Source organism: Apostichopus japonicus, chromosome 5 (assembly GCF_037975245.1).
Source record: "Apostichopus japonicus isolate 1M-3 chromosome 5, ASM3797524v1, whole genome shotgun sequence".
Lineage (NCBI taxonomy): Eukaryota > Metazoa > Echinodermata > Holothuroidea > Aspidochirotida > Stichopodidae > Apostichopus > Apostichopus japonicus.
Genome location: NC_092565.1, coordinates 14,312,046 through 14,339,279, shown reverse-complemented (window position 1 = coordinate 14,339,279; position 27,234 = coordinate 14,312,046). Strand labels below are relative to the sequence as shown.

The 27,234-nt window shown below is 36.0% G+C and overlaps 2 protein-coding genes and 1 long non-coding RNA gene across 3 annotated transcripts; 1 reads left to right on the top strand and 2 right to left on the bottom strand.

Annotated features, from left to right (window-relative positions):
• The first annotated feature begins 459 nt into the window (after nucleotides 1–459).
• Nucleotides 460–18,584, top strand: LOC139967754 (aldo-keto reductase family 1 member B1-like). Its single transcript, XM_071971812.1, has 9 exons — nucleotides 460–714; nucleotides 6,972–7,139; nucleotides 10,699–10,815; nucleotides 11,513–11,590; nucleotides 13,195–13,311; nucleotides 13,930–14,036; nucleotides 15,271–15,436; nucleotides 16,241–16,323; nucleotides 17,154–18,584. The coding sequence occupies exons 1-9, from the start codon at nucleotides 553–555 to the stop codon at nucleotides 17,188–17,190; spliced, it is 1,035 nt and encodes a 344-aa protein (XP_071827913.1). The 5' UTR covers nucleotides 460–552; the 3' UTR covers nucleotides 17,191–18,584.
• Nucleotides 2,463–3,101, bottom strand: LOC139967756 (uncharacterized). Its single transcript, XR_011793141.1, has 2 exons — nucleotides 2,790–3,101; nucleotides 2,463–2,740 (listed from the first exon to the last, which is right to left on the bottom strand). It is a non-coding gene; the product is annotated as an uncharacterized lncRNA (long non-coding RNA).
• On the bottom strand, nucleotides 18,348–27,020 carry LOC139967755 (ADP-ribosylation factor-like protein 3). Its single transcript, XM_071971813.1, has 5 exons — nucleotides 26,815–27,020; nucleotides 25,345–25,549; nucleotides 24,750–24,856; nucleotides 23,915–24,100; nucleotides 18,348–23,113 (listed from the first exon to the last, which is right to left on the bottom strand). Exons 1-5 carry the CDS (start codon nucleotides 26,815–26,817, stop codon nucleotides 23,066–23,068), a joined length of 549 nt encoding a protein of 182 aa, XP_071827914.1. The 5' UTR covers nucleotides 26,818–27,020; the 3' UTR covers nucleotides 18,348–23,065.
• Between the last annotated feature and the right edge of the window lie 214 nt (nucleotides 27,021–27,234).

Here is a 27,234-nt window from a genome sequence, read left to right as displayed (position 1 = left end):
GATTGTGGTCTCCTCCCCCCTCAACTCGAAGTCACGTCCATGCCATTAGCTTATATACTTTCCTCCCATTACCAATTCAGCCCTCTAGCCTTGTCTAGAGTCGGCCCTATACAGTACAGCCTTCTTACTGTTAACCTGTTCGTTTTTTTTTTAAGGGGGGGGAGTCATGTTGCATTAATATAGCACATAATGAACTCACCAATTCATCAGCAATTGCAACTAAATAGTTGACATGTACGCTCGACTAGCCATCATTTTGTTGACAATTGCTAGCACTTTCCGGAAGAATGTTAACATTTCTCCATGCAATTTCATATATTTTACGTTATCTGTATTACCTTGTCTTTGGTTAAGTTGATAGCAAAATGTCTTTTGTGGGCTTCCGTACTAATCAGCTGACATCTGTTGCATAACACGCATGCATGGTACCGGGAATTGATTTTACTATGTATGGGTATGCACGTACCGTTGGCAAGTTGTCTTGTTTAGTGGAAGGTGAAGAGTTGTACCTGCGCCCGAAGTAGAGCTTCCAATCCTCAGCATCAAGAGTAGATGTTTCCTACTATTTTCAGCTCTCAATGTCACAGGACTCTCAGAAGTGCAAAAGTATTCTTGCCTTATATTGCTCTCCAAGTCAGAACAATGTCTTCCCAACCGAGCCTAACCTTGCCATCGGGGAACAAAATGCCAGTTCTCGGGCTAGGAACCTGGAAGGTGAGTGTCATTGATCATATTACTACTAGGCTAAGCTATAGTACGGTAAAAACAAACGGACAAATTAAAGATCATCAGTAAAAGTGCATGGTGGTGAGTCAAGTCAGTTTAAATGAAATATAAAGTTGTGAAAAATGGTACGTGGTACAAACAACACCATTCAGTTCAATTCAAGATAAGTTCTTGATACTACAACTACATGCACCATTAGTATGAAATTAAACCTAGGCTACAGTATCAAGTCTGCAACTCTCCATCGGGATGTTCCAACTAGTTCAGTAAGCTTCCTTGCCTGTGAACAAAGCTAGAACTTGTACATTTTTGTAATGAAGTAATTTTCACTTGTTTTTTATGTGTTTCTTATAGATCTCCCTTCACATGTCAATTGAGCCACAAAGTCAATGATTTCCTGTAAATATCACAAATTCAATTCATTATGATTGATGTCAGAAACAAACAGAAATGTTTGCACACATAGTTTGCTCTGACCTTGAAAAAAGTACTTGCTATAACTACTTTGAATGATAAACAAATTTTAATAATGTATGTAATAATATAAAATGTTGAAAGCAACTGACTATTATGCAAATCTTAAAGTTTGCTTCCCTTCCTCTCTAAGGTTTATAGGGATTGCAGTATATAGGGAGACAAAACTGCTAGGAGGTTTGAAAGCACCACACTTTCAACAAACTAAAAAGGAGTTTTCCTTTTTTTTACCATTCTTGAAATATATACAAATTATATCCATAATGTTATGAAGTCCACCTCATTATGTTCACAAGTGTTCATGGTGACATAAACCAAGCAAAGGAAACATCATTTCTTATTGTGTTTTGGTAAACACATATTTCAGCTTCACTTAAATACAGTTGGTATTTTAAGCACTGTACTATAATACAAAAAATGGTGTACTATATAGTTTACATGGACAGTAAGCAAAACCAAGATGGTGATTGCTGTATGTTGGACTTTTTTCTCAATATTTAACCTCCCGTACACCCTCCCACATCTGCCACCCCCCCCCCAAATAAAAGAATTAAGCAAAAGTAAAATATACAGTTCATGATGATGTTAAATGTTGTACACAGTTATACTTATCAATCTTGATCATATCCAATTATTGAGTATAAATTTGTCATCAGATGCGAGACACATTTAAATAATTTTAAATATTTCAATATTTAACCTCCCGTACACCCTCCCATATCTGCCACCCCCCCCCCAAATAAAAAGAATTAAGCAAAAGTAAAATATACAGTTCATGATGATATTAAATGTTGTACACAGTTATACTTATCAATCTCGATCATATCCAATTATTGAGTATAAATTTGTCATCAAATGCGAGACACAGAAAGCACTTTGTACCCTACTACAAGGCTATTTATGGGATCCATGGTACATATATGGTGGCCTCATCAATGCATTGTGTGGTATTTATCATCACTACTCTTTTAAAAGGAAATTGATACCCTAATTGTTTAGAGGTCAAAGGTCTTGCCTACCTAGAAATATATAGAATGCCTAATTGAGTTTAAGTCTGATAATACCAGACTTACTGTACTGTACCAGTGTTTATTACTGTAACTGATAAACAATCATGATAAGGAAAGTATGTAAATTAGTACTTTGTATCTCAACGGATGATTATTTTATTGTGAGCACTTTGTATTAAGCACAACGCTATTTGATTGTGTACTATGAAGACAGTGTTAACCCTATGTATTATGTACAATACTATTTGATTGTGTACTATTAAAGCAGCATTTTGCGTCCTTTTCTATGATTTTTCTCAACCTCACTGATTCCACTTTGCCATAACGACATACATAACTAGCTAATCTATTTATATTTTACTTCAAATGGTGGCATAAAAGTCGAAAAAATTGCAACTTTCAACTTTGTTGTTCTCCAAGATATTTTCCGTTGGGAACCCAATAAACCTCGCCCATAATATGAATATTTAAACACTACGAACGTCATTGACAGATACGTAATATAACACCACGCTTGATTTGTGTACAATCTATATGGCAGTTGTACCAGGGAGTTGCATAACAACTCCCTGGTACAACCAACGCGAAGTCTTGAATCTATTTTTAGCAACGGCTCATAACTAAACCTGCATCTCTGATTGGTTGAATTCAAACTAGTGGGTTTGGCGGAATTGTATGCGATTAATTTTAACTGTGAAATTTGTCGAGGACACTCTTCTCATTTATCGACATAAATCGTTAATTACTCGCTAATTAACGCTCTTGGCAGGGTGAAACTTGGATGGTATCTTAGATTGCTGTTTTATGATTGATACATGTAAAAAAATCGATGCACATGTTAAAAAAGTGGTAAAAAGCGACCCAACGCAAAATGCTGCTTTAAGACAGTGTTAACACTACAGTATGTACTAAGCACAATACTATGTTATTATGTACTATTAGGACAGTGTTAATTACCCTATATGTATTAAGCACAATGCTATTTTATTGTGTTCTATTAAGACAGTGTTAACCCTAGATGTATTAAGCACTTCTAATCTTGCCTTGCTCTTGCTATGTATAACATTGGCATATATATGCAATGCAATAAAAAATTGTTACTTGGACAACTTAGACTTTGACACAAAAAATGTAGCTTGTAGAGGAATTGTACCAGCTAGCATCCTCTTCAAATGGTAAAAATGGCATCTATTGTTTTGAAATATTAAATAATCAAACAATAGTTAAATCATTTAATTTGACACGTTTTCTGCTGTGATGTTGCTTATTCTGCCATTGACATTCATGTCTATGTGTACTGTACAGTACATTCATAAATTGCATTAATCGAACTATTTTTTCATCATTAATTTATTGGTTGATATTTTACCAAACTAGAAACAGACCAGCTGTATGTATATATGGTATTCTGCTGGAAATCTTTGCCAAAACTTGATGACGTTTGCACAAAAATTTGGAAACGTATAATGAATATATATTTCTGTTCTGCCCATACGACAATCCCTTTAAATTTAAAGTCAAAACCATTGTGTTACTTACAGACAATAAATCAAAAACAAGGTCATCTCAAGGATCAAAATTTTATTTTCATTTTGTTATACTAGGTCCCAAAATATTTCTCCTCTTCACTAGGATATAGCCTACCCATAGATTTAACAGAAACTACAGTGAAAGAGCAAATAATGATTATTTGTATGATGGTGGGTTAGCAGAGCAGGACTCAAGATAACAGATGAATATGGAAGGCTTGGCAAGCATGGCTGGTTATTATCTTTCACAAATATACTGGTTCAATTTGGGTACCATGTTAATAATGCCATGGTCATGTATTATTTGGGGGAGGGTTGCTTGGTTTCAGGATTGAGGGGGGGGGGTGAGGGGATGTCAGCTTTGGAGTTTGAAACCGTGTTCCTCTGATGAGAACCAGAAATAAAGCTGTAAAAAGAAAGTTAGAGACATACATTTTCTAAAGATAGAAGTATGGAATACTGTGACCAAAGTCCACCGCTGGATAACTGCTAGATTATGACTCTCTGATGTTCCTCTCTAATGGCTCTATAGTACGTACTGTATGTACAGTATAACATGTTATTGTAATTTGAAATTGTCTGGCTGCAGAGGAGCAAATCTGTTTATGTCAATATACAATCATTGAACAGAAATATATACCCAAAACAAGTAACTCTGTGACTTTCATGAAGTGGCCATAACCTACAGTAGTTAATGCGAAATACAGTAAATTGTAATGAACGAAAGATGCAGATTTGAGTAATATGTACTGGTCGTGTTTATCTTCTAAGGTTTTCTTGTGCTGGCTTCAGTTTGTTACTGTTTGCAACTCCAGAGCAGTATTGTAATTACTGTGCATCACCACGGAGCTATCAAAGCCTTATTAAATATGGCAGCGTTTACCCGATGAAAAAAAGACATTCTTAGCCTCAGCGATTTCATAGATTCAGGCAAAAAATGACACTTTAACACGTATGAGAGTTGGTCGGCAGATTTGGATCGCAGTGGGCAATTCAGTAGAATCAATTATGAGATTGTTACTATTTATCATTATACTCATCTTTAGTGTGTTGTTAACCATTTGGTCATATCATTTTTGGGAGACGAACCTGTAAGACATCGATTAATACAACTCCATTCCCTTTCCGAGGGACTTGTGGTACATTACTTGACATAACCTATTGATGATCATACAGTTACAGTACACATTCAATGTACTTAGGGGATAGGGTACGGACTGAATCAACACTCAATCAAGGTTTTGGTTTGTCTGCACAGGCTCTATCTTGGGTGAATTTTCTAGCTTAAAGACCAACTATGGAGACTTTCGATGAACATAAAATCCCACCATTTTTCATGTATGTAATCCTTAACTGACTCCAATTACATTGCTGTAATTAACTTTACCAATTTCGGACGTTAAATAAGTGAAAAATGGGACGAAAAGTCAGCTTCTATTTCAGACATTCCTGAAACATTCCTAAGACATCAGGTGACCATGTGACGTCAACGTTTGTATACCTCACTCACAACTATACTTTTAGTGTGTAAAGTCGTATACTTGAGCTGCCAAAAACATCAACGATATTACTCCTTTTTCCTCAAAATGTCACAATTCTGTGTTGTTGGAGGTTGCAGTTATACCTCATCCAACAAAAGCATCAGCTTTTTTAGATTTCCGAGTAAAAGAACCGACGTAAAACGCCGCAGACTTTGGATCAATTTTTTGAGATCCACGCGGAAAGATTTTTCAGCACCCGGAGTATCTCATGCCCATGAGTCCACATGCATGACCCTGCTTCTGTGTATGCTGCAAATGTCTCATTCTGTGAAAATTATATACTGTCGATAGCTGTGTCGGACCATGGTCGAACATAGCGAATGTGAAATTGACCGTAAACACGCCCTGGACGTCCTTACATGTAACATTATATCACGCAATTGACAGTAATATATTTACTGTAAGAGATGACCGTATATATATATACCGTGCCAAGGGTATAGCATTGTTAGTACATGTACGGTAGTTAGTTACAACTCTCGCCGGCGTTGGCTCACAGCATGTGTAAATAGCCATGTTAGGATTTATCTATTTCATTTGTTGTATTCCAGTATCGTGAGTTCGTGATACATGTGTAATATTGTCCGTTCTGTTTATTCCGACATCTGCATGGTCCAAGGAGTTGAATAAAAACGGTAGTATGTAGCGATCGGACGTTTTATTTCGTTAGTGACTGTCTTGTGATTGTGGGATGTTAGTACTGGTCAAGGCCTGTTTCAACTAGACCTAACTCTATGGAATTACACAGACTCACGGTAGTTTTTCGCCCAGGATTGAACAAGAAACGTGGATTAGGATATTCACTGCTAAATTTGTTTATTGACAGGATACGTTTTCTGTGTTTGTATACTTTTGGATATTAAAACGAGTAAGTACTAACTATGTAAGTATATTGTACCGCACGGACCTATTGACGCTACGCTATGTAAAAGATCCCTCCATTTGAGTGGAAATTTTGCTAATAAAATAAGCAATTTAACTAAAATTTCTGCTTATAATTGTCTTAAAACTTGTTGTTAACCTTCATGTGTTCTTGTTTTAAGCTAACAGCTTTTCAAACGCTCGAAATTGGAAGTCAAAAACAGTACAATTGTTCGCTATCTGTGTACAAACAGTGCCTATATCAGCGTTTGATTTTCGCGGTATACAAACTTTGACGTCACACGGTGACCAGAGGTTCCTTTGGGTCAATCTCTGTTTTCAGACATTCCAGAGGTTCATGTCACGTGACTACCCAAAATGTCCATTTTCGTGGTCGTTTTTGATGGGTTATAGTAGATTTTCGAAGATTATTTTTTACACATGTTGATTATGGGTATGTAAACTCCTAAATTAATGGAAAATCTCCCAAAAAAAAATTGCCTCCATATTTGGTCTTTAAATACTCTACTCAGCACCCTCACAGAAATTGATTTAATATTCAAAATTTGTGTAGCAGTTTTGAAATCAATGAATTTTGCCTCTTTTAAAATACTATATAGTTCTGTGTCAAAACAAAACTGCTTCACCGTTGTATAGCAGTTCGACCATGTTTTGTGTAGCATTTTGTGATATGATAACTGACAAAATAAATCCCTGCCCTCTGATGGTGACCAACGATAACAGACAATATACATTAATTGATCAAATATTATGATTTTGGTAACAAAATTTGTTATTGTTGCTCTCATTTTGTTTGCTTCACTCCTTAGTCTAAACCTGGTGAAGTCACTGCCGCAGTCAAAACTGCCATCGATTGCGGATATCGCCACTTGGACTGTGCCAGAGCATACCAGAACGAAGACGAGGTTGGTGCGGGCATCAAAGCCAAGGTTGATGATGGAACGATCAAGAGAGAGGATCTGTTTGTCACGAGCAAGGTTGGTATCACATGATAGTGTTAAGTTGGTTCATGTCCCACAAACTATGCGGCATGACCCAGAAGTGGGTAGCAAACAAGTTTTGGTTGGTTTACTGCATTTTTTACCAGATTTTGGAAAAGTTATCCACAGTTTTAGAAGCTTTGTTGGATCGCGGCTAGTCTTCAAGGAAGATCCTGGGCCATGAGTCTATTAGCCTCAAAAGCAATAAATAATTTGACAAAATATATTTGAATCCAAATTAGCTCTTGGATCCAAATTATACTAAAATGATCGGCCAAAGAAAAGGTTTCCGAAATGCTAAAGCAACTAACGTTCAGTAAGGGAAGGATAAACCGAAAGTTGAACGGGAAATTGTATGTTATTTTGAATGGGAAAAAGGAAAATTGCTTTGCTCATTTATGTGATAGGGAGTTCTTAGCTAAGTATTAAGGTTAACAAACTTTGACAGAATAGTCCAAAGTAGTTTTGAAAAAGTTGAACAGACTTTTTGGAGTTTGGAATATTTACTCTGTTTCCTCATCTTGGCTGTGCATAACCACCAACCCACTTCCAGGTCAATACCCACACACTGTGCTGTACCTGATCCAGGGCATGAATAAACTTGTGGTGGATTTTTGGAGGCCCTTTGAGGATAACCTATTAATAAAAAACAATTTTGATGACAAATACCACTAACTTTTATAGATGTATAAATTTCACAAATATGATCACCACACAATGTTATTAAACTGTGTAGTCCACAAGCCATATTGGAATGTATGGGTGTCCCCCTTGATAGTGTCTCCAGTTTCCCATCCCTACATGTCACTTACCCCAAATGAACCATCTTGATGTATCACAAGTTTGTGAATGGTAATGCCAGTAATTTCTCATTTTGAAACTCATCAATTTGCATAGAACAGAGGATAGTATCATCAAGGGCAACTTTATAGTAGATAGCTAGAGACTCCATGTTGTTGATATCAAATTGACAGATTAATTGTTTGTAAGGACAACTTTGCCCTCTTTAGAAATTCACTGAAAGGTCTAGCCTACTGACAAATAGAAAATGCCAGAAGAAAGTGATAAACATAAATTCTCTCAGATAACATTGATCAAGACTGTTTATTAGGTTAAGCCATTCGCATTTAAAGGGACAATAAAAGAATCGAAAAAAGAAGTGTCCCTTAATCGTGTCGACATTCAATGCTTGGAGAGTAGCGATGCTTTTTGCCCACGTCAGCCATACAAAACTTACGAATGCAAAGATTGTCACAGAATTATGAAGACCATGCAAACATGGAATTTCAAAACTGGCAGAAATTGCTTAAACATGTGCTGTATATAATTTTGTAATTTTATGTATAGCAATTTAACATGTATATATATATATATATATATATATATACATATATGTTTGTATGTATGTATGTACATGTATATAGTTATTTGTAAATATCCCAAACCAGTATGTCTTTGGGTTTCCATGGTGACTTACTGTAGTAACCTTCATTCAACCTGCAGATTTATTCAACCACTCAAAGTTTAATACTGAATATGATACATCCGATTGCTAATGAAAATTTATTTTTAGGACTAATTAATCATATAGGTCTTGCAACATTCACCATATCTGCCGTTTATAAAGTCCTCAACGGAAATCGCTCAATCTGGCACGGTGTAAATACTGCATTTTTGTAAACGACAGTTTCTCTGAGCTTGGAACCAGTGAAATGATCTGTTTACTTCAATCATTTATATATAGCAATAAGTTTTCCATTATTTAGTATTAAATGTACATACTCAGTCATTGTAAAGGGATATTTGGGTGGCAGACAAATGTGAAACTAAAATAAAACTAATCTATACTGTTAGTTGAGAACCCAATCTATAGCTACAGTACAATAAGCTATTTGGTAATTGGATGGAACTTATTATGACTGGTTAAAGGCCCCAAATTATAGCACGCTATAATGGCTAGAAGTTTTCAAAATGTATATTCCTCGATGTCTTTACTCTCCAAATTGTCCTCAAACATTTTTATGGAACACACAAGATGACTGAATGTCTAAAGTGCATGAGCACAATTTCCTCAAAGGTTGTAATAAAAACCGTTCAAGAATTTTGACCAAAGGTTTATACCATATTTGAATTTCTAGCATATTAGGGGCCAATACAGCATACCTTTAAACCATTGATTCTTCCCTGGAGTCGCCTACAGTAGGAGGACTGTAATAACATGATGGCAATTCTTCTTCCAATTAAAGGCTGTACTTCATTATTACAGGCTAATCTTCTGGTTGATTTGACCTTGAAAACTGATACAGTCACAGTGTTTGCATACTGTTGCCGTCAAGGTTTTGTTGTTAGAATTTGATCAAAATGTAACCTTTTTCTTAGAAATAATATTTTTCCACTCAGTGAATAAGTGAGTGAAATATGTGATAAAGTAAAATACAATGTTTACAGCTGCATTTCTATGATGACATCATGCACTCTGCTGTTGCCAAATTGTACAAAATACCAGCAACTTTATAAAATTCATATCTTTGCCATACATAAATTTACAAATTGTATGTATAACTTCAGCCACCGAAATATCCCTTTTACCAGGCAGAGGAATGTCATAAATCAGATACAAAGCACATACAGTACTGTACTTACAGTGTGTGGTTGGTAAAATAACAAATACTACTTAATCATTGTCCGGTTGGGGGGGGGGGGGGAAGGGGAGGGTTACATAAGGTTATGGGAAGAAAGGTCTTGAAAAGTTGTCTGGAATACAGATATATTTATGATTCTCTCTATGAGCTGTAATAAATAAGTTTGTCTTGGGATATTAAGAACACTGCAGTTTTGTACAGTAGTGGCAATGTGGGTGTACATGCTTGTGCATGGTGTTAGTACTGCAAGATTGTATACAATAGACCCTTGCCCTACGAACGATATCTCTCAATTGGTAAGTTCCAGATTAAACTGATCAAAGGTCCCTGGGAATCTTAACTTCATTTAAAGTAAACTTGTTGAAGATAGAACTGTAGGCTGATAGGAGATACAGTTCAAACTTTAAAGTAAATGTTTTGTTTGTTACTTGGTGCCAATAATTAGATGCCATGTTTCTCGTTTGTAGCAACCACATGGTCTACAAGGAATAAGCTATACTCTTTAGCTATAACTTAAATGGAAGTTTATGGGAAGGGGATGGTAGGGTGATTTAGGATCATTTCCAGACATATTTTCCCCTCTTCATCACCTCAAATAGGGCATTGAAATAAAAGAGTATTAAGTTGAAAAATAATAATGAACTGAGAACATGTAAGGAGAGTAAACTTTGTTTCACATGTTCTTTTCCCCCTGTGAACACTTGGCTCCAAAAGCTTAGAATCTTATCTCATTTTGAGATGATTTTTTGCTGTCATGAGAAGTTTTTTGAAGTAGCATTCTGCATTGAATCTAGGTCAAATGTATATTTGATAATAAAATCCCCTCATTGGTGGAATTCATGAGCTCAATAAGCCAGGCATATTTATTTTTTCTTTCTTATTTTAGCATTTCACGATACATTGTCTCTCTACAGTTATGGTGCACTCACCATCATCCTGATGATGTGGAAAGGGCCTGCAAGCAGACTTTAGATTCACTCGGCCTTGAGTACCTTGACCTCTTCTTAATACACTGGCCTATGGCATACAAGGTACTGTAGGCAGAGGTCCATTGTTTGTTTCCTAAAGTGAATTTGAATAGTTCCCCTATTAATATATGGAAGTATGTAACATTGGCAGATGAAACATTGACATACAGTACTTTTTCTGTCATCCACGGTGAAATTTTTGTTTCCTCTTGAAACAAGATTTTCTTGAATATTTTACCAATACTTTCCATTCTTGTGGGTTGTCTTCCAAAAACTTTTAATACTTGGAAGGCAAGTTAAATGTTTCTTGGAATAAAGAGATCATTTTTTTGACAAAACTTATATCCTTATAAACTTATATTTAACTTATACACAGTATACCTGTTTGTTACAGAGTGCTTAAATTTAGCTATATTAAGATCCAGATGTTGTAATTTTCATAGTACCACAGACTATAGTTTCTGTCTAAGAGTATTTGATGTTGAAATAATTTTATGCCGATATGTACTCTTCATGACCAGCATTTTTAACTTCTTCCTTCATCTTTTGCGTATACTTCTCCTTCATATACCTGCATCTTTCTTCATATATTACTGTAAGTTATAACCTTGCCTTATAAAGCTTGCCTTGTAACCTTGAAGTTTGTACCCGGCATGCAGTCACTTGACTATACCAAATTTAGTTACTTGTCACTGAACAATTTTTTGCTATTAATTTGGATGATTGAAGTTGCATTTTCTATTCTTTTGTCTGTTTGCAGAGAGGTGATGTACTATTTCCAAAGGATGCCGATGGGAATTGGCAGTTTGATGACACACCTCAAGTTGAAACCTGGAAGGTAAACTAATCTCACTGATAGGACAAATAGTAAAGTACTATAAAGTAGTAAAATATTGTGGTTTGGTTGTGTCTTGGATGGGAGCAGGTAGCCCACCTTATTGAACAGACAACTTGCATTTTTGAGGTCTCTGATGTAGATTATCTGTAGCCATTAATTTTTGCCTTTTTCAGATTTTGTTAATAACCTTTCTGGTAGTTTTCTGCTTCATTTCTGCTTCATTTTCTGCTTCAAACCTTAGGAATTAAACAATGAGAAGACGTCTTTGTCCCCTGCAGAATATTGATTATAGATTGCATTAAAAATGAACTGATTCAGTGGTGGATCGTCCATACAGTCGGGGGGGGGGGGGCGGATGCCCCCCTGACGAACTCAAATGGACTGCTGGCGCCCTTTTCAGCTTTTTACCACTTTTTACTTATTCACGATTATTGAAATTTTTACCGCGCTCTCATCTACCTATTGACATTTGTCACATTTTTTGGGTGTAATTTTCTGACAAAATGCTCTAACGGCTATTTATTCTTCGTTTATCTGCAAATTAGCAAGGCCCGGAAAGGGTCATTTCCGGCAATCTAGGGAGTATCTTTACTCAAAAAAAATCTGTATGCTCCGCGCCTTGCAACCTGTGGTGGCGCTCCGCTTAGATAGTGTCGAAAGCAGCCCTACAGACCATTCTCGCCCCCTCTGACCAATACCCCTATTGTAGCTCCGCCACTGAACTGATAGACTGCAATAGCAACACTTAGCTTAGATCTGTAGTGTGTTGGAGTGTGTTACTGTTCCACATAAATCACAGAATAAGTCGTTGCAAGTCGTTTAAGGTATAGCCTAAGCAAGCCAGAAGTTTTCTAAAGAAAAAAAGGAATTAAGAATTCAATTTTTCCCTGCATTAAGCTGGGTTTGCTAGGTATTACAGCTTCCAACCAGAAAATTGTTAAAAAGTGATCAACAACCAAATTAAGGCTGGATAGCTAGTGTGTCATTGTGGTTTTAAAAGACTTTAGCGAACTTTTTCTTGGTTCTTTTCTGAAGTTAGTTTTCACCTTTGTTTCTACCTCTCCAACCCTTACCTCCTCACTCTTCCTTGTTTGCACTTTCAAAGTGGTGCATTGTATGTTGATGTTTAATGACTCCTATGTGTTCTACAGTCTGGAAGTATTTCATTTGTATGTTGGTGTTTACTGACTCCTATGTGTTCTGTGTGTCTGGAAATGTTTTATTTGTTTGTTGGTGATTACTGACTCCTATGTGTTCTGCAGTCTGGGAGTATATTATTTGTAATGTTGGTGATTACTGACTCTTATGTGTTCTGCAGTCTGGAAGTATTTCATTTGTAATGTAGGTGATCACTAATTCCTATGTGTTCTGCAGTCTGGAAGTATTTCATTTGTATGTTGGTGATTACTGACTCCTATGTGTTCTGCAGTCTGAAAGTATTTCATTTGTATGATGGTGATTACTGACTCCTATGTGTTCTGCAGTCTGGAAGTATTTCATTTGTGTGGTTGTGATTACTGACTCCTATGTGTTCTGCAGTCTGGAAGTATATCATTTGACTTGTATAGTAAATGATCAACAATGTCCTTATAAATCTTTCCCAGGCCATGGAGAAACTTGTTGAGAAGGGTCTCTGCAAGGACATTGGTTTGTCTAACTCTAACAAGAAGCAGGTGCAGGACATTCTAGATGCCTGTAAAATAAAACCTGCCACCCTTCAGGTAAGTTGGAAAACCTTCCACAAGTTGATCATTATATAGTCCAAACTTCTAACTACACGCCTGTGATCTCCCTCATAACACCCCAACCACCGCCCTTCCCCACCCATAAATGTAGTGATTTTACCTGTCGGTCTGTCACCATCCCTGAGCTGTCTTACATAATAAAAAGAAATATCAGATTTGGTACAGAGATTGGTGTCTTAAACATCATTCAAAATGCGTAAGTAAAGCCACAATATATTTTAAAAAGGAAAATGGGATGTGAGAGGGAAGGTGCAAAAATATTGTATGTATGCTACCAGTTAATGATAGAGGAAATCTTTCAGCAGAAAGTGCCTAACCTCATAGACTTTTGTCTAGGCTATTGTAACCTAACATACATTTTTTGTAGAGCCTTATGTACACTCTATGTTGATTCCTTTAGCAAATGTAGCATCTTGTAAGTAATAGTTCCACAAGCTTTGTAGTCTGCAAGTAGTAGTATTGATAGCTCAGATGTAATATCTGTCTCATTTGGTTCATACAGCTGGGGAAGGGTGCCGGGTGGTTGATAGAGGATTCCTTTTCTCTTTGTTATCGTTTTATTGAAATGAGTGGTTTTTCCGTTAACCTCACCAGATTGAGCTCCATCCACTGCTGATCCAGGAAGACATGCTGCAATTTTGCAAGGAGAATGGTGTGACTGTTACTGCATACAGTCCACTAGGTTCACCAGATCGGCCCTGGTAAGAAAGCTTCAGAATGAACAAAAATAAAATGAAAGCAAGGGAGGACTAAAGTTATAGTTTCAAGGTTTACAGTCATTGGCATTCTCTCACAACTTTTATAAAATTTAACCTCGGGCCATTGGTAACTTGTCACATCCACACACAATTCAAACAGTCGCTACTGAGGCAAACAGTCAGAGGATGGACCTTTTATTTTACTTTCAAAAGCCATTTCTGTGCGTGGATCGTACAAATTGATGTCGGTGGTGTTAGTTATTGTACCATTATATAAAATCAACATGCTCGTGAAGCAAGGCTAAAATAGATTGCCAAACATCCTGTTTTTTGTTTCTTTTTCGACCTTACTTTGATGTAATGATAAACTACAGAATTGAAAGTCAGATGGATTCATCATGTGACATGTGGAATGAAATCAAATTGTTCCACAAGATTTTGTGTCATCAATATCGTATTCTGCTTAAAAATGGAGCTGCTATGGTGTATCTAAAGCTGACCAAAATAAGTCAAATATTTACTCAAGTAAAAGCATCCCTATCATTACAAGGAATAACGTTATCTGGTTTTTCTATGGCAGAAAAATCTGCAAATTTTGCAGACTGCTACAAGAAATGCAATGATTAATAGTAGGTTTGAAATACAGAGACATTGTATTACCAGTATTTTAGGACAAAAAAAGTTATTTTAATATCGAAACTGCTGCATGACATTTGGACACAAAGATATTCCCAGCAACGTTATGTGATTTTCCCAGATATGTTTATAATACGTCACAATTTATGGGGATTGTTCTATTCTTGCAACAAAAATAATTCATTCCACTGGCAAACTAAATTGTCGCCATTTTCTAAATGTCTTTTCTGACATTCAAAAATATCACTATTTTTTATTTATACAAACTAAATGAGTACACATGTTGTATGCATCACTATACATGACCATCCCAGAAGTATGATATAATCTTATTCAAAACACAAATATGATTGTTATAGCTGCATATTCACCTCCACAAGCTTGGCAAGAAAAGCTGTGTGACCCTCTCTAAAATACAAAATTTTCTTCTAAGGCGACAAAAGAAATTGTAACCCTACGCTCAGGTAATAGTGTTCGTGTTCTATAAGTTTTTGTAAGCTGTTTGTTATTATATGTCGTAGTACTGGTTTAACTACGTATGTTATGACTATACATATTATTCTTGTTATTATTTTACCTTTTTTTTTCAATTAATGAATAGGATCAAAGATGACGATCCTAGGTTGATGGAAGATCCAACTGTTGTTGAAATCGCCAAGAAGAAAGGAAAGAGTCCAGCCCAGATCCTCATCAGGTTCGCCCTGGACAGAGGCAATATCTGCATTCCAAAGAGCGTTACTCCATCACGTATACAAGCCAACTTTGAGGTGAGAGTTTGTTTGGGGATTATCGAATGTTATTTAAAGGGTGTGAAGACTCGCGCAGACAGAAACGTCTCATGCCGGTAATCTGACCTAGTTTAGAATGTGGTGTAACATAAGTGTTAGACACCACTATCCATCCCATAAAATACACACACAGCTTGCTACCATCGGTAACTAGACACTAGTGTACAGTCAATACATACAGCTACGGTCAATACCCACAGCACAGTGTACATAGCAGTGATGGACATCTCAGCAGGGAGTTGTTATGGAACTCCCTGATCTCAGGTCCAGATAAAAGATAACGAGGTATCACGTTTCATCACTGTCTGCATTTTGTAGCGACATGAAGAAAACTCCACTTGCAAGCAACGGAAAGTTCACTTTTTTAGGTCGCGGCACGCGGTTTGGGACGAGTCTTCAATGCCTTTAAATAAATGAACAGTGTAAAAACTGACTGGGATATTATAAGCAATGGAAAAGAGGTAAGAATTGTTTGGGTAGAACTGGGTTTGAACCAGTGAACAGTAAACCCCAATCTCATGCCAACAGCCTCACTAGCTATAAAGCCAGCAAACTTATGTTGACCTCTAAGATTTATTCATAATATAAACTTTTTGGAATCCTTTCTTTTGTGAGATGAACCTCTGTAATGCAATATATTGGTTAATATTTATCATTTAATATTTGTCATAAAACAATGTTTTTTTTTAAATCTATCTTCATGGCACTGTTAGCATATCACTGTCTGGTAGTTCTCTGGTCAGAAGGGTTGTTAAACAAATGTGATTAATTTATTGTTTACAGACTTTGAACTTTAAGCTTACCTCTCAAGAAATGGAACAGCTCAAGGGTCTCAACAAGGACTATCGTGGATGTGCCTTAGAATGGTGAGAGAAGTATTTAAATCACAAGGATCAGGGCTAGACTCGGTGTCTGGGATCTTGATCCAAAGCATACACAACATATGTTATATGGGAGCAGAAAGTAACATGCTGTAATGCAACGACATAAATGTTTACAAAATATGTGAGAAAAAACTTTATAATATATAATGTAGACATGTGACAGTTCCTCCTAGACATATGGTATGATGGTGAATGATTTGTTTTTGTAGGACCACTAAACGATAATAAAAATAAAACAATACATCAAGTATTTGGGCAGACAGACTTCTCTGTTTTGGACTGAATGGTTTTGTTACTTTGTCTCCTACAAGCAGATTACTGAGTCAATACTTAAGTATTTTAGATATATTTTGTTCTTAATATTTTGGAATGAAGTATTGTCTCCTATTACTTAATCAAATGGAAACAATCAACAATCAACAGGTTGATCAAAACTTGCTATACATTGAGTTCAAGCCAAAGTGATTGAAATATCTTTTCAGAAGTCTTCGTCAATTTGGTTGTAAAATGCAAATTTATGACATGTGTTTAACGATGAAAATCCTAACAATGGACTAACAGTATGACAAAGGAAGATATAACAAAAGAATGAAAAGTAAAATGAGGGGTAGGGAAGGATTGGTAAGAAGTAACTGAGATGGATCTACCATTACCCCTTCCCCCTTCAAGCTTTTTGTAACTTTGTTCCTATGTACTTCCACATCCTGCAAGAGACTAATCCCCTCATGTCCTGGCACCACCTGTCCCCCTCATTTTCCCCTTCCCATAACAATTATCTTATCTGTTTTAATTTGTTTCATTTTCTTCCATAGGATTGCACACCCTCATCATCCGTTCTTCCCTATTTGACTTGATTGAGAAACGGAGAGCAGAAAGCAGGAGAATTTCACCTTTTTCTTTCAAAGCAGCTGTGAGAGATAAAAAAAAATCCCTTTCTTTTGAATTTCCATTTTAATATTAAAGATGATTCACAGAGCGGTCAATTTCCTTAAAATGTTAACACAATTAATTAACATAATTAATTTACCACATTTCCTGCAGCATGCAATATCTCTACACTGCAGGGTATTACTTCATATGGTCAACAAAAGAAGATTATAATTAGAGCTTTGTTTCTTGAAAAGTTACTAGCTCTCTTGCCTAATTCAACCAAATTTTGATAAATTTTATTTTTACCAAAGTCCTAGCCTCAACATCATTAAATGCAAGTGAAACCAGTATTTTTGCATTGAAGTATTACTATTTAAAACGCTTTAGTTATAAAATATCTCAATGGATGTCTGCAGATACAAAATATAAAGTATTTGTTTCAATTACCGTCTGTAAATTACAGTCAGTCACTAGTTTGGTTGGTTCTTAATTAATATCAGTGGCTTGTATTCAACACTGGACTGAAAGGTCTTATGATGGATTTTGGTTCCCTACCATTGGGGAGAATATTTTAAAGGGTATGGCATTATTATGTGATAAAATGTCCCGGTCTCAAAGAATACAATAACATGTAGCATTTTCCTTTGTTTTTCTCTGTCCACCTCCTATGCGAGATTTTCTAATATCGTATTAGCAATAAAGAAGGCGATGTTCTTTGCCATCATAAATGTTATATGAATATTTAAGGTATGTTTCTTCAAAAGTAGCATTTTCTGTGACCCATACGATTCCAGAATTTTTCTGTTAGGCTGTGGTGTCATTATAAAGAAGCCAAAGCTAAAGAATAATAATGGAGTGCCACTCTCCAAAGTCCACAAGATTAATATCCCAATATTTTCAGTATGATAAAATTAATAAAAGTTTTCAGAATTTCGCTCTCGAAGGTTCTGGTTCTCCCAGACATTATGGAGTGTTCATGACTTTAAGAAAATGCTGAAGAATATTTTTTTTGATTACAATGAATGACCAGTAATGTATTACCTTATTCTAGCAGCTTTCTACATTAATCCAAAGTTAACTTAAGAATCAATTCCCAAACTGGTCGTTAGAATTTTCCTCTTACTCAATTTTATCAACAACAACAAATTTCCTTGGTAGAAACGGGATATTTTGGGATGAATTAAACTTCCTATGTCGGGACAGAATCAGGATACAGAATGAACATTCACATCTTATCAAATCATTAAAAAATCCAGGATGGTGATATAAAGTAATATTATCTCACTATTATGATATTTGGTGATGATTTTAATATTTTATATATATTCAATGATATCATTGACAGAAATTCTCATTAAACTTGGTCAAATTCAGTTCAAGTTTATGTCTTCTCTTTGCATTTTGGCTTCTGGATGTTTACTCATTATAAAGTAAATGTATGTAAAGAAGGCATTATACAATTTTCTTACGACGACTGCAGTTCGAGTCAGTTACTGGACTTTTCACCGATGCAATTAGATCCCCTCAAGTTTGGATAAAAGGAAGCTAGGAAATTTTTAGAGGGCGTGCCGATTTCCTAGGTTTAGCTGGTACACCATTAATCCACTTTCTGACTTGGTCATACCAGTCACAAGATAAAATAACATCCCATGACATCTTGAATTATTTTCCATGGCTATATAATCATCTCGTTTTAAGAAAACATAAAGAACAGTTGTCTGACATTACAGATCGTTGCAAAATAATCTGTCATATGTATCATATGGTGTATGTAGTGTATATTAAACTGCAGGTGTCGTAACACAATTAATGGCTGTGTGTGTAACAAATCAAGACCATTCATTCCACCTGAAATCACCCTTCTAGTGTATAATACATTAGAATTCATAGGAGATACTATTTCCATCCCATATTATTTAGCAGTTTAAAGAGCAAACAAAAGACGAAACATAACCAAGCACGAGCAAAATAAAAAGGAACCTTCTCTTAATTCGAAAGACTTCTGTATTTAACAGTACATAAATCATACAGCAAACATACAATTACAAGTCGAGACAACAGAGAGAGGAAAAAGAAACATTGAATTCGTTTATGGGAAATGATTTATAAAATAATAGCAAGGTGTTTCAATATTGACAAGGTGCTAGAGAATGCACGTTAAACTGGGACGGAAGAAGACTCCAAGTGTTTAAATATCGAGAAAATGATTGACGAGAGCATGTCACTATTACATTTAATATGCTAAGTTGTGACATGAAATGACAGCTATTATATATGTTCTATAGTACAGAGATTTATTATGTAAACCAGATTAGACTTGGGCCACTATTTTGGAATTTACTTGGGTAATATAACAAGCTAATAATGAGCTAGACAGTTATTAAATATAGTCAATGGCACAGTACATTCATGACATCATTTTCTACAAGGTATGTAATGAATCAGTAGACTTATTTTATGAAGTACATTTAAGGGAATAATTTATAGAAAGTAAAACATTCTAAACTGTTAGAACACAAAACCAAACCTTTTCACTATTATAGTATTTTATGAAAACTGCAGAATTCCCATTTCCTCCCATGGAAACTTGAGACAAGACCATTGTTACATATTATGCAATGTTAATTGTTCATTCACAGATATAAAGTCTGCCATCATTAAATTAATACTCCATAACGGCAACGAATAGCCCACTCATTGTCTTATGTACAAAACAAAATGTATGTTCCAAACCTTATTTATAAAGCGAATGTCCAAAGAATTTTGAACAACGTTTTTAAGCAATCCGATGCATAAATGGCCAAATACATTTTATTGTTTAGAATGGTTTCCGGTTCCTTTGAAATTTCAAAATCGTATAAAATTCTGTGACTGTTTGGGATTGGTCTCCACCAATCATGAGACCTGGTATCATACTACTGTTTACTAATTGAGTAACCATGGCAATCTTCGATGGAATAAAGATTATTGTGACATGGTAGTATAATTAGTCTGGCATGTGTCTTTTGTGGTGCCTTCATCGTAACTGGTATCTTCATTGAAGTGAGGAGAGAGCAGTGTAGTCTGACCACAAAAAGCAACCACAGACGTTTTACAAAAAGTTATGCAAAAATAGGATTCCAATATGACAGAGGAAGCTATGACAACATCTGTATATACCTTGAGAAGCTTGCTGCCTATTCCACATCAGCAGCAATGTACCACAGAAATATTTTGACATTTTTGAGAGGGAACTACCTCAAATTTACTACCTACTGCTATATTACAGTATCACTATACCACACTTTTAACAGTGTCTTAGCCTCACTGAATGAGATTTAAAAAAAAAAATCCTCCAACAATTTAAATTTAAAACCAGATCAAAAACAAAATCCTTGAACAGAATATACAAAGAATCTAGTTAATGTACATTTTACAAGAAATTATCTCTTGAGAGTAAATCCCAAACAACGAAAAAGGGTAACAATTATACGAAAATACTCACTGAACGAATCACGGCAAAACCTGGAAAGTTTTTAATCATGTGATAGCGTCTGTTTTGACAATTTCCTAACCCATGGAAAGAATGCTGTATCTAGGCGAGTTAGTCCACACGTCTGCAACCAGCTATGTTACAGCACATACAATCAAGAAGCTGATGTCCAACATTTAGCAGATATACCTTGCACAATGGTAAATAATCCCATCATTAAACACATTACAATCATACAAAGTTTGGAGATAAGTACAAAAAAGTGTTGGTGACCTAATATTATTATCATCTTTAAGGATTGAGACACCCAAACTTTGGCAAATAATTTAAATTCCTTTGAATGATGTCCATACCTTGGATACCACTTCAGTTTCTCCCCCGCCCCTTCCCTTACCCTTCTTTTCATTTTTTAGACAAGTGTTAAAACCACTGTAGCAGAAAATGTTAATTTAAACAATAATTCAAGAAGTTGTGCAATGAGAGAACCTTCAAAAGACAAAACTATTCTGTACCAGTGCTTATCACCTAGCCATTTGATCTTATAATGGTTTCCTTTATAAAAGACAGTGGATTGAAAACACACATCAGTCTGCCATGGCACATTGACAAATTAATTTCCCTTCCATATTACTTCCTAATGTGGAGTAAATTTTATCCTCAATTACGCAGATTACTGCTACACCAGCTGCAACCGTCAACAGTCTATTTTAAGAACTTTATAAAATATGGACATTGCAGCACTATTCTGTAAAGTTAATTAATGTTGACATACTTTACTCGCTATTCAAGGCTTGACTGTAAATTTGAAGGAAATTGGTCGAGGAATTTGCAAGATATTCCTGCACAGTTTTAAACATACATATACTGTACGTATAGAGCCATATAACATAACATCACTAGCCCAATCATAAAAGCATTCCTTTGTCTCGTTCCTCTGTTATTACTAAATTATGAAAATCCATCTAGGTATTCAACTGACAAGAAATCTGAATACTGCCAAAAAAAAACAAACACACGAAAAGAGTTCTTTGGCAGTCTCCCACAGGAAGGCAAAAATCATCAATTAAGAAAATGAAAATAGACAAAACATATTGCCTGAGGGGAAAAAGTGGCAGTGAATACTTGTAAACAGAAACGAAGAAAAGGAAAGAATAGATGTCAAAACTGTAGTCGACATTGTACATAAACTGTAGAAAATGTTAGATCATCCTCATGGGAGAACTCTCTAAGACTACAATCTGTTATACACTACAAAAAAACTTAAGCAGCAAATTCTAGAAAGGTTGTCACCGCTCCCAGATACAAACTAGCACGCAGGATCTGTGACCACATTGTATCGACTATCTCCAATTTGTACTTGAAAGTTTGATCAATTATTAAAAAGGCTCCGAAAATCCGCTTTGACCTAAGTAACATGTTAACAGAAACAGAGCAGTGAATTTGACAAAAAGTCAGTTCTGTGGTCACATTGAGACAATCAATTATTCCTTACTTCTTAATTTTCTGGAGTAGACACATTTGAATTTTTCAATATGTGCTGTGACTCAGTGATTTCATTTTTCGTTTGTCAGTTCTCAGCATGTTTTACTTATGTTATTTGCTAGTTTAGGGGGGGGGGGGAGGGGGGCATGCTTTCTCATTTACAATAAACATTATTCTAAGGTTTTATTTTAAATTTAACTTTGAAATTTCAGATGTAATTCTGAAAATTTATTGGGAGACAGCAGCTCTGAATTGACAGAGATTGAAAGAAAGGTTACAACTAACCGTTGTGACAGTAGGCCCAACCAGGTCTACGGATCTGCAGATTTATTTAGACAAGATATCGTTCGGTTGAATTGCAAGGTGAAACACTGATATACTTTCATGAAGATATGTTTCTGCATTCACTGCTGCTTTAAATATGAAATATGAAATTTACACTGACAGGATGGCAGTTCTGTGCTGACGACGACTGTACTCATTTTTTTTTTACAGAGATTGATAACGAATAATATATTCAACTATGACCACTTCAGATCCCTATGATTTCTTGAAGCATTATTGCAAACTTGGGACATTGACAAAACTTGATTCTGACAATGTCTCAATCAATCTTGATGCCCCCCCCTTTTCCCTCCCCCCCAATCTCTCTTCCTTACTAACAGATTCTTTTGATACCTCTACTTTGTGAATAAATGAAGAAAAAACTTTATATACATAAATGTTTACTAGTCCGTGTGGAATGAAAGGAAATGTCTATTTCTAGATTATATTTGTAGCTGTCCATGTTAAAACTGGAGACTGTGTGATAAGCAGAGACCTGTTTGTTGTAGAGAGGATCATCTGGAAGCAGCCACTCGATTAATCCCGGAGGGAGAGCTCCTGTTCTTCTCCATAAAATTATTTTGGTTTTGTAGCACATGTCTTCAGAACCCAATTCATACCATCCTGTGGGGAAAAACAAGAAAATCCACTTTGTTCTCCTCTCTCTTCAATTTCAATGTAGTGACTGATTCATTCCGGACTTTGAAAAATTAAAGTACTCTCCCCCCTCCCCCCCAGCACCCCTTCCCCTAAATGAGAAGCAAAAGTGAACAGTTTTATTAGATAGACTGGCACTTGCAACTAGAATGAAGTTGATAGAAAAAACCAAATGCAGTTACAAGATATAACCAACTGCTTGAAGTCAAAGAAAGGGGACCCTCAAAGCTAGCTCTAAAAGGAGTACCTACACAAGTCTGAACAACTGTCTTCAACCCCTATAAGAAGGTTAAGGGGTAACATGCACAGGTCCTTCAGAAAGAGGAACATGTAACCCAAATTAAAATACCTGTAAACTAGAGCAGGGTTTTAATAGAAGCAGGCAAACAGAAAACTTCTACACACTAGAAGCAGGGAACATATAAAAAGTATGATGGACTACTGAATAAGGTGAAAATAAGTAGTGAATGGTGACAGGGAGGTGCTAAGATGTTGACTTCACTAGGGGGATGTCCCAGACATGGAAAAACCTCCTTCTTAAGGAGCAAAGTAACCCATCAAGTAATCCCTCAGGCTGCTCCCCAGGTGTGGGTTTGACAAACCTGATGCAACATTAACAAACAATTGGATATTCATATTCTAGCCTTGAAGATAGATATGTGTTATTACCAAGTCAAGCTACACATGGGTCACCTTAAATAGTCCTTCTAACATGGACGATTCAGTTTCCCGTAAAGTCATGAAATATTTCTGTTTGGATTACGTTACCTCTAAACCTTCAGAGCTGAGAGCTGAACAAGGTTGTATCCGCCAAGTCCTATCTCTCATGACGTTGAGGTTAAGGCTCTCTGATATTTCATCTGCTGGTGCTGCGCTAAGTAAATCCTGTTTGTTTGCAAAAACCAGTACAGGTATTCCAGCCAGTTTGTCTTCTTCCAGTAATTCTGTCAGTTCCTAAAAGACAAGATGGCACAAATGAAAGTAATTTAACATTATTGGAGAAGACCCTAACAGGCACTATATATAATTCCTTGCTTAGTGGAATATTAAAGTGTTGTATGTCACCACCGAATGTCATAATATTTTATGCACATATGTACCAGCTATTTAACCAACAACCGTATTCCAAGTTTTGGATACAATCTGATTTAAGGTTTTCACTATAATGCATCTTCATTAGCAAGTCTGACAAATATCTACGATGCCTTTGTTGAATTATCGCAAACCCAAGAAAGTGTCACAGACACACACTAATCTGACTGCATCTATAGGTTCCTTTGCTTCCAGCAAGCAACCAAAATTTCGAAACTTATTTTTAAAACACTATATTGTCAACATTTCACACCTGATAAATCCTTGTTACACAATTTGCCAAATTATCAAGTATCATTTTTGTATACAGAACATTTGTATTGTTAACATATTATGATAAACATAATACAACTGGAAAATACTGTGACCCACTTCTATGGGTTTGCGTCCCACAGTTCAGAGACTGTTTGTCTAACTACTACTAGTCAGCCCTGCTCTAGAGTTCTCCTCCTCCTCTCATTATGAGATGATAAATATGTAATAATGATGAATTCATATTAATACTACTTACCAAACCAGTTTCTTCTAGTCTGATCCTATCCGCACTGTCTACAACGTATATCAATACGTCAGTATTCTCAAAGTAGTTCTTCCAATATGGCCGTATACCCCTCTGACCTGTACGGTAAATTTCACACAAGGACAGTAACTCATCAAAAATTATTACTGTTTGTGATCAATCTTCAAGTGAATTTATACATTTCATTTAACTCCTAAGTTGACTTCCCCAGGATGGAGACAGAAATATTGTAGAAGAGTATAAAATATGTACATTTTATTAGCAAAATAAACTCAGAAAGCTGCTTTAAAATTCTGTAAAGAAGAAGAGAGAATTCCACTGTGACAACAATTTATATAGTTAAGTTAAGTTTCTGTATAATACTTGGACTCAAGGACAAAAGAGACAAAATGCAGAATTTTCTTGCAGTGTCAAACAGTTTATCACTAAACATCATGGTATCCTTGTCCATGATGGCATCTACCAATTTAATTTCTGATACTCTTTAAGACAGATTGGACCATTTGGACATGCTTCCATATTTCTGTTCATATGTAACATAATATCTTAAACTAAAGAGCACCTTTCATATGTCACTGATCCTCACCTCCAATGTCCCATACATTCAGGTTCCACTTGTCTTGCTTGACACTTTTAATATTAAATCCCTGAGTTGGAGCGATCTTGGATACCTCTTCACCAGCTAAGGTCTTCAAAATCGTTGTTTTGCCAGCATTGTCCAGTCCCAACAAAAGTACTCGGATTTCATGGGGTGGGGTAGATTTAAGCCTCCGAAGCAGATCTAAAAGACCCTGTAAAGGATTGAGATTAACAATTCATGCTGTAGTGTCAATTCCCAAATGTTGCAGAAACCTGATGAAGCTCATCTTTCTGATTTGCTGGGTCTTTCATTGATAGAAATAAAATTAACATATAAAGATATTTCACACTCACTGATAAAGGCATTCCCACTCACTGCATGAATTTGCAACCTGCTGTAACATATTCAAATCATCTTTTTGTATTTGCTTCCTTAGCCTAAGCATAGCTTAACCAAAGTCAGTCCTCCCTTAGCTACTACTAAGTTAGTTATTAATAGTAGGCCTAACGTTATCCTTATTATATTATTATCCTCTAACATGAGGTCTAATGTCGACATGGAGGGGAGAGAGGTCAACATGAACATTTGCAAAAGATGGTCACCTTTGACTAAGCTTTACTGCTGATTCCCTAGACTAGGCCTAGACAATTGCTACAATTTAATTTAACAAGGTCCTTAGTTTAGTTTAGTTTAGTAGGAAAAAAAGGGTCAGGAGGGACACTCAAGTCCCCATCAAGGACCCTATAGGAGAGAGAGAAAAAAACTGAAGACACAAATACTCAAACCCGATTACAATGTTTAAAGTGCTTGTCCAAACCATTCTTAAACCCATACGCACTACTTGCAAGTACAACTTGCTCAGGCAAACAGTTCCACTCATTCACAACTCTATTAGAAAAAGTTATGCCAAATATTAATCCTACTTTGTGACTTTTGAGTTTAAGACAATGACCTCTGGTACAACTACTATTAGCAAACATGACAAAGTCAGTGCAGGATAAATTGTCAAAACCATGCACAATCTTGAAAACCTGAATCAAGTCCCCACGTAACCTCCTAAGCTCCAGTGTGGTGAGATTTTGGTGGTCCTTGGCCAGTTAATTCAAGTTTAAGGGGACAGGCCATAGTTAGCCTAGTGGTATCATTTGTGCATGTATGACGTACTAGCCAGGCCCAGGCTATTTCTGTCTGATTAGCCCAACTAGGCATAATCATGTTAGAAATTAGATTTTTTGAATTTGCAATGTGCCTTAGCCTTGCCTGTTGAAACTTACATTGGGCCTATCTTTATAATCATACCTTGCATTAGGTTACTTAGCCACTGCCTACTATATTTTGTCCTAGGTCATACGATAGATCTTAATTGGGCATAACATAGCCTAGCCTAGGGTAACTCAACGGTCAACTCAATTTAAACCCAATGATAGGCTTAATTATTCATGTCTCCGCGGCTTGTGATCTACAGTCAATTCTTACCATAATGTATGCAATTAATGACCGAAGGTAATGGAGATCAACCGGAGAGTAACAGTATCCTCTTTATGGCAAGAATGTTGGAAACGTCTCCTTGGATTCTGCATAGGTATCTAGGCTAGGCCATGAAAATCGGGTATGGTTAGTTAGCAAGTATCATCAGTGTATAAACACTATTTGTAATGCAACACAGCCTAAAAATACACTGTGCTTCATGGTATCCGTGGTGTTTACGTGACGTCAGGGAGACGATTCAACCAAAAGAAAATAATAGATGGCGGGCTTTCATTTTGTTTCTTGATGTGAATTGTGTTATCTGCCGTTTGTATCAGTCCCGTTCTAGCAATCAACTGTTGATAAAATATTGATATATACTGGGTTGTAGGGATGGGGATGTATGGGAGAAATAGGGGGGATGCATGA

What these genes read in the sequence shown, in the direction of transcription:
- LOC139967754 (XM_071971812.1), top strand. Translation starts at nt 553, where the DNA reads ATGTTTCCTACTATTTTCAGCTCTCAATGTCACAGGACTCTCAGAAGT. An exon ending in CTCAAGTTGAAACCTGGAAG is followed by an intron (nt 11,591 to 13,194) that starts GTAAACTAATCT and finishes AATCTTTCCCAG; the next exon opens with GCCATGGAGAAACTTGTTGA. An exon ending in TAAAACCTGCCACCCTTCAG is followed by an intron (nt 13,312 to 13,929) that starts GTAAGTTGGAAA and finishes TAACCTCACCAG; the next exon opens with ATTGAGCTCCATCCACTGCT.
- LOC139967755 (XM_071971813.1), bottom strand. An exon ending in GACTAGAAGAAACTGGTTTG is followed by an intron (nt 24,101 to 24,749) that starts GTAAGTAGTATT and finishes CTTGTCTTTTAG; the next exon opens with GAACTGACAGAATTACTGGA. An exon ending in TCAGCTCTGAAGGTTTAGAG is followed by an intron (nt 23,114 to 23,914) that starts GTAACGTAATCC and finishes TTTTCCCCACAG; the next exon opens with GATGGTATGAATTGGGTTCT.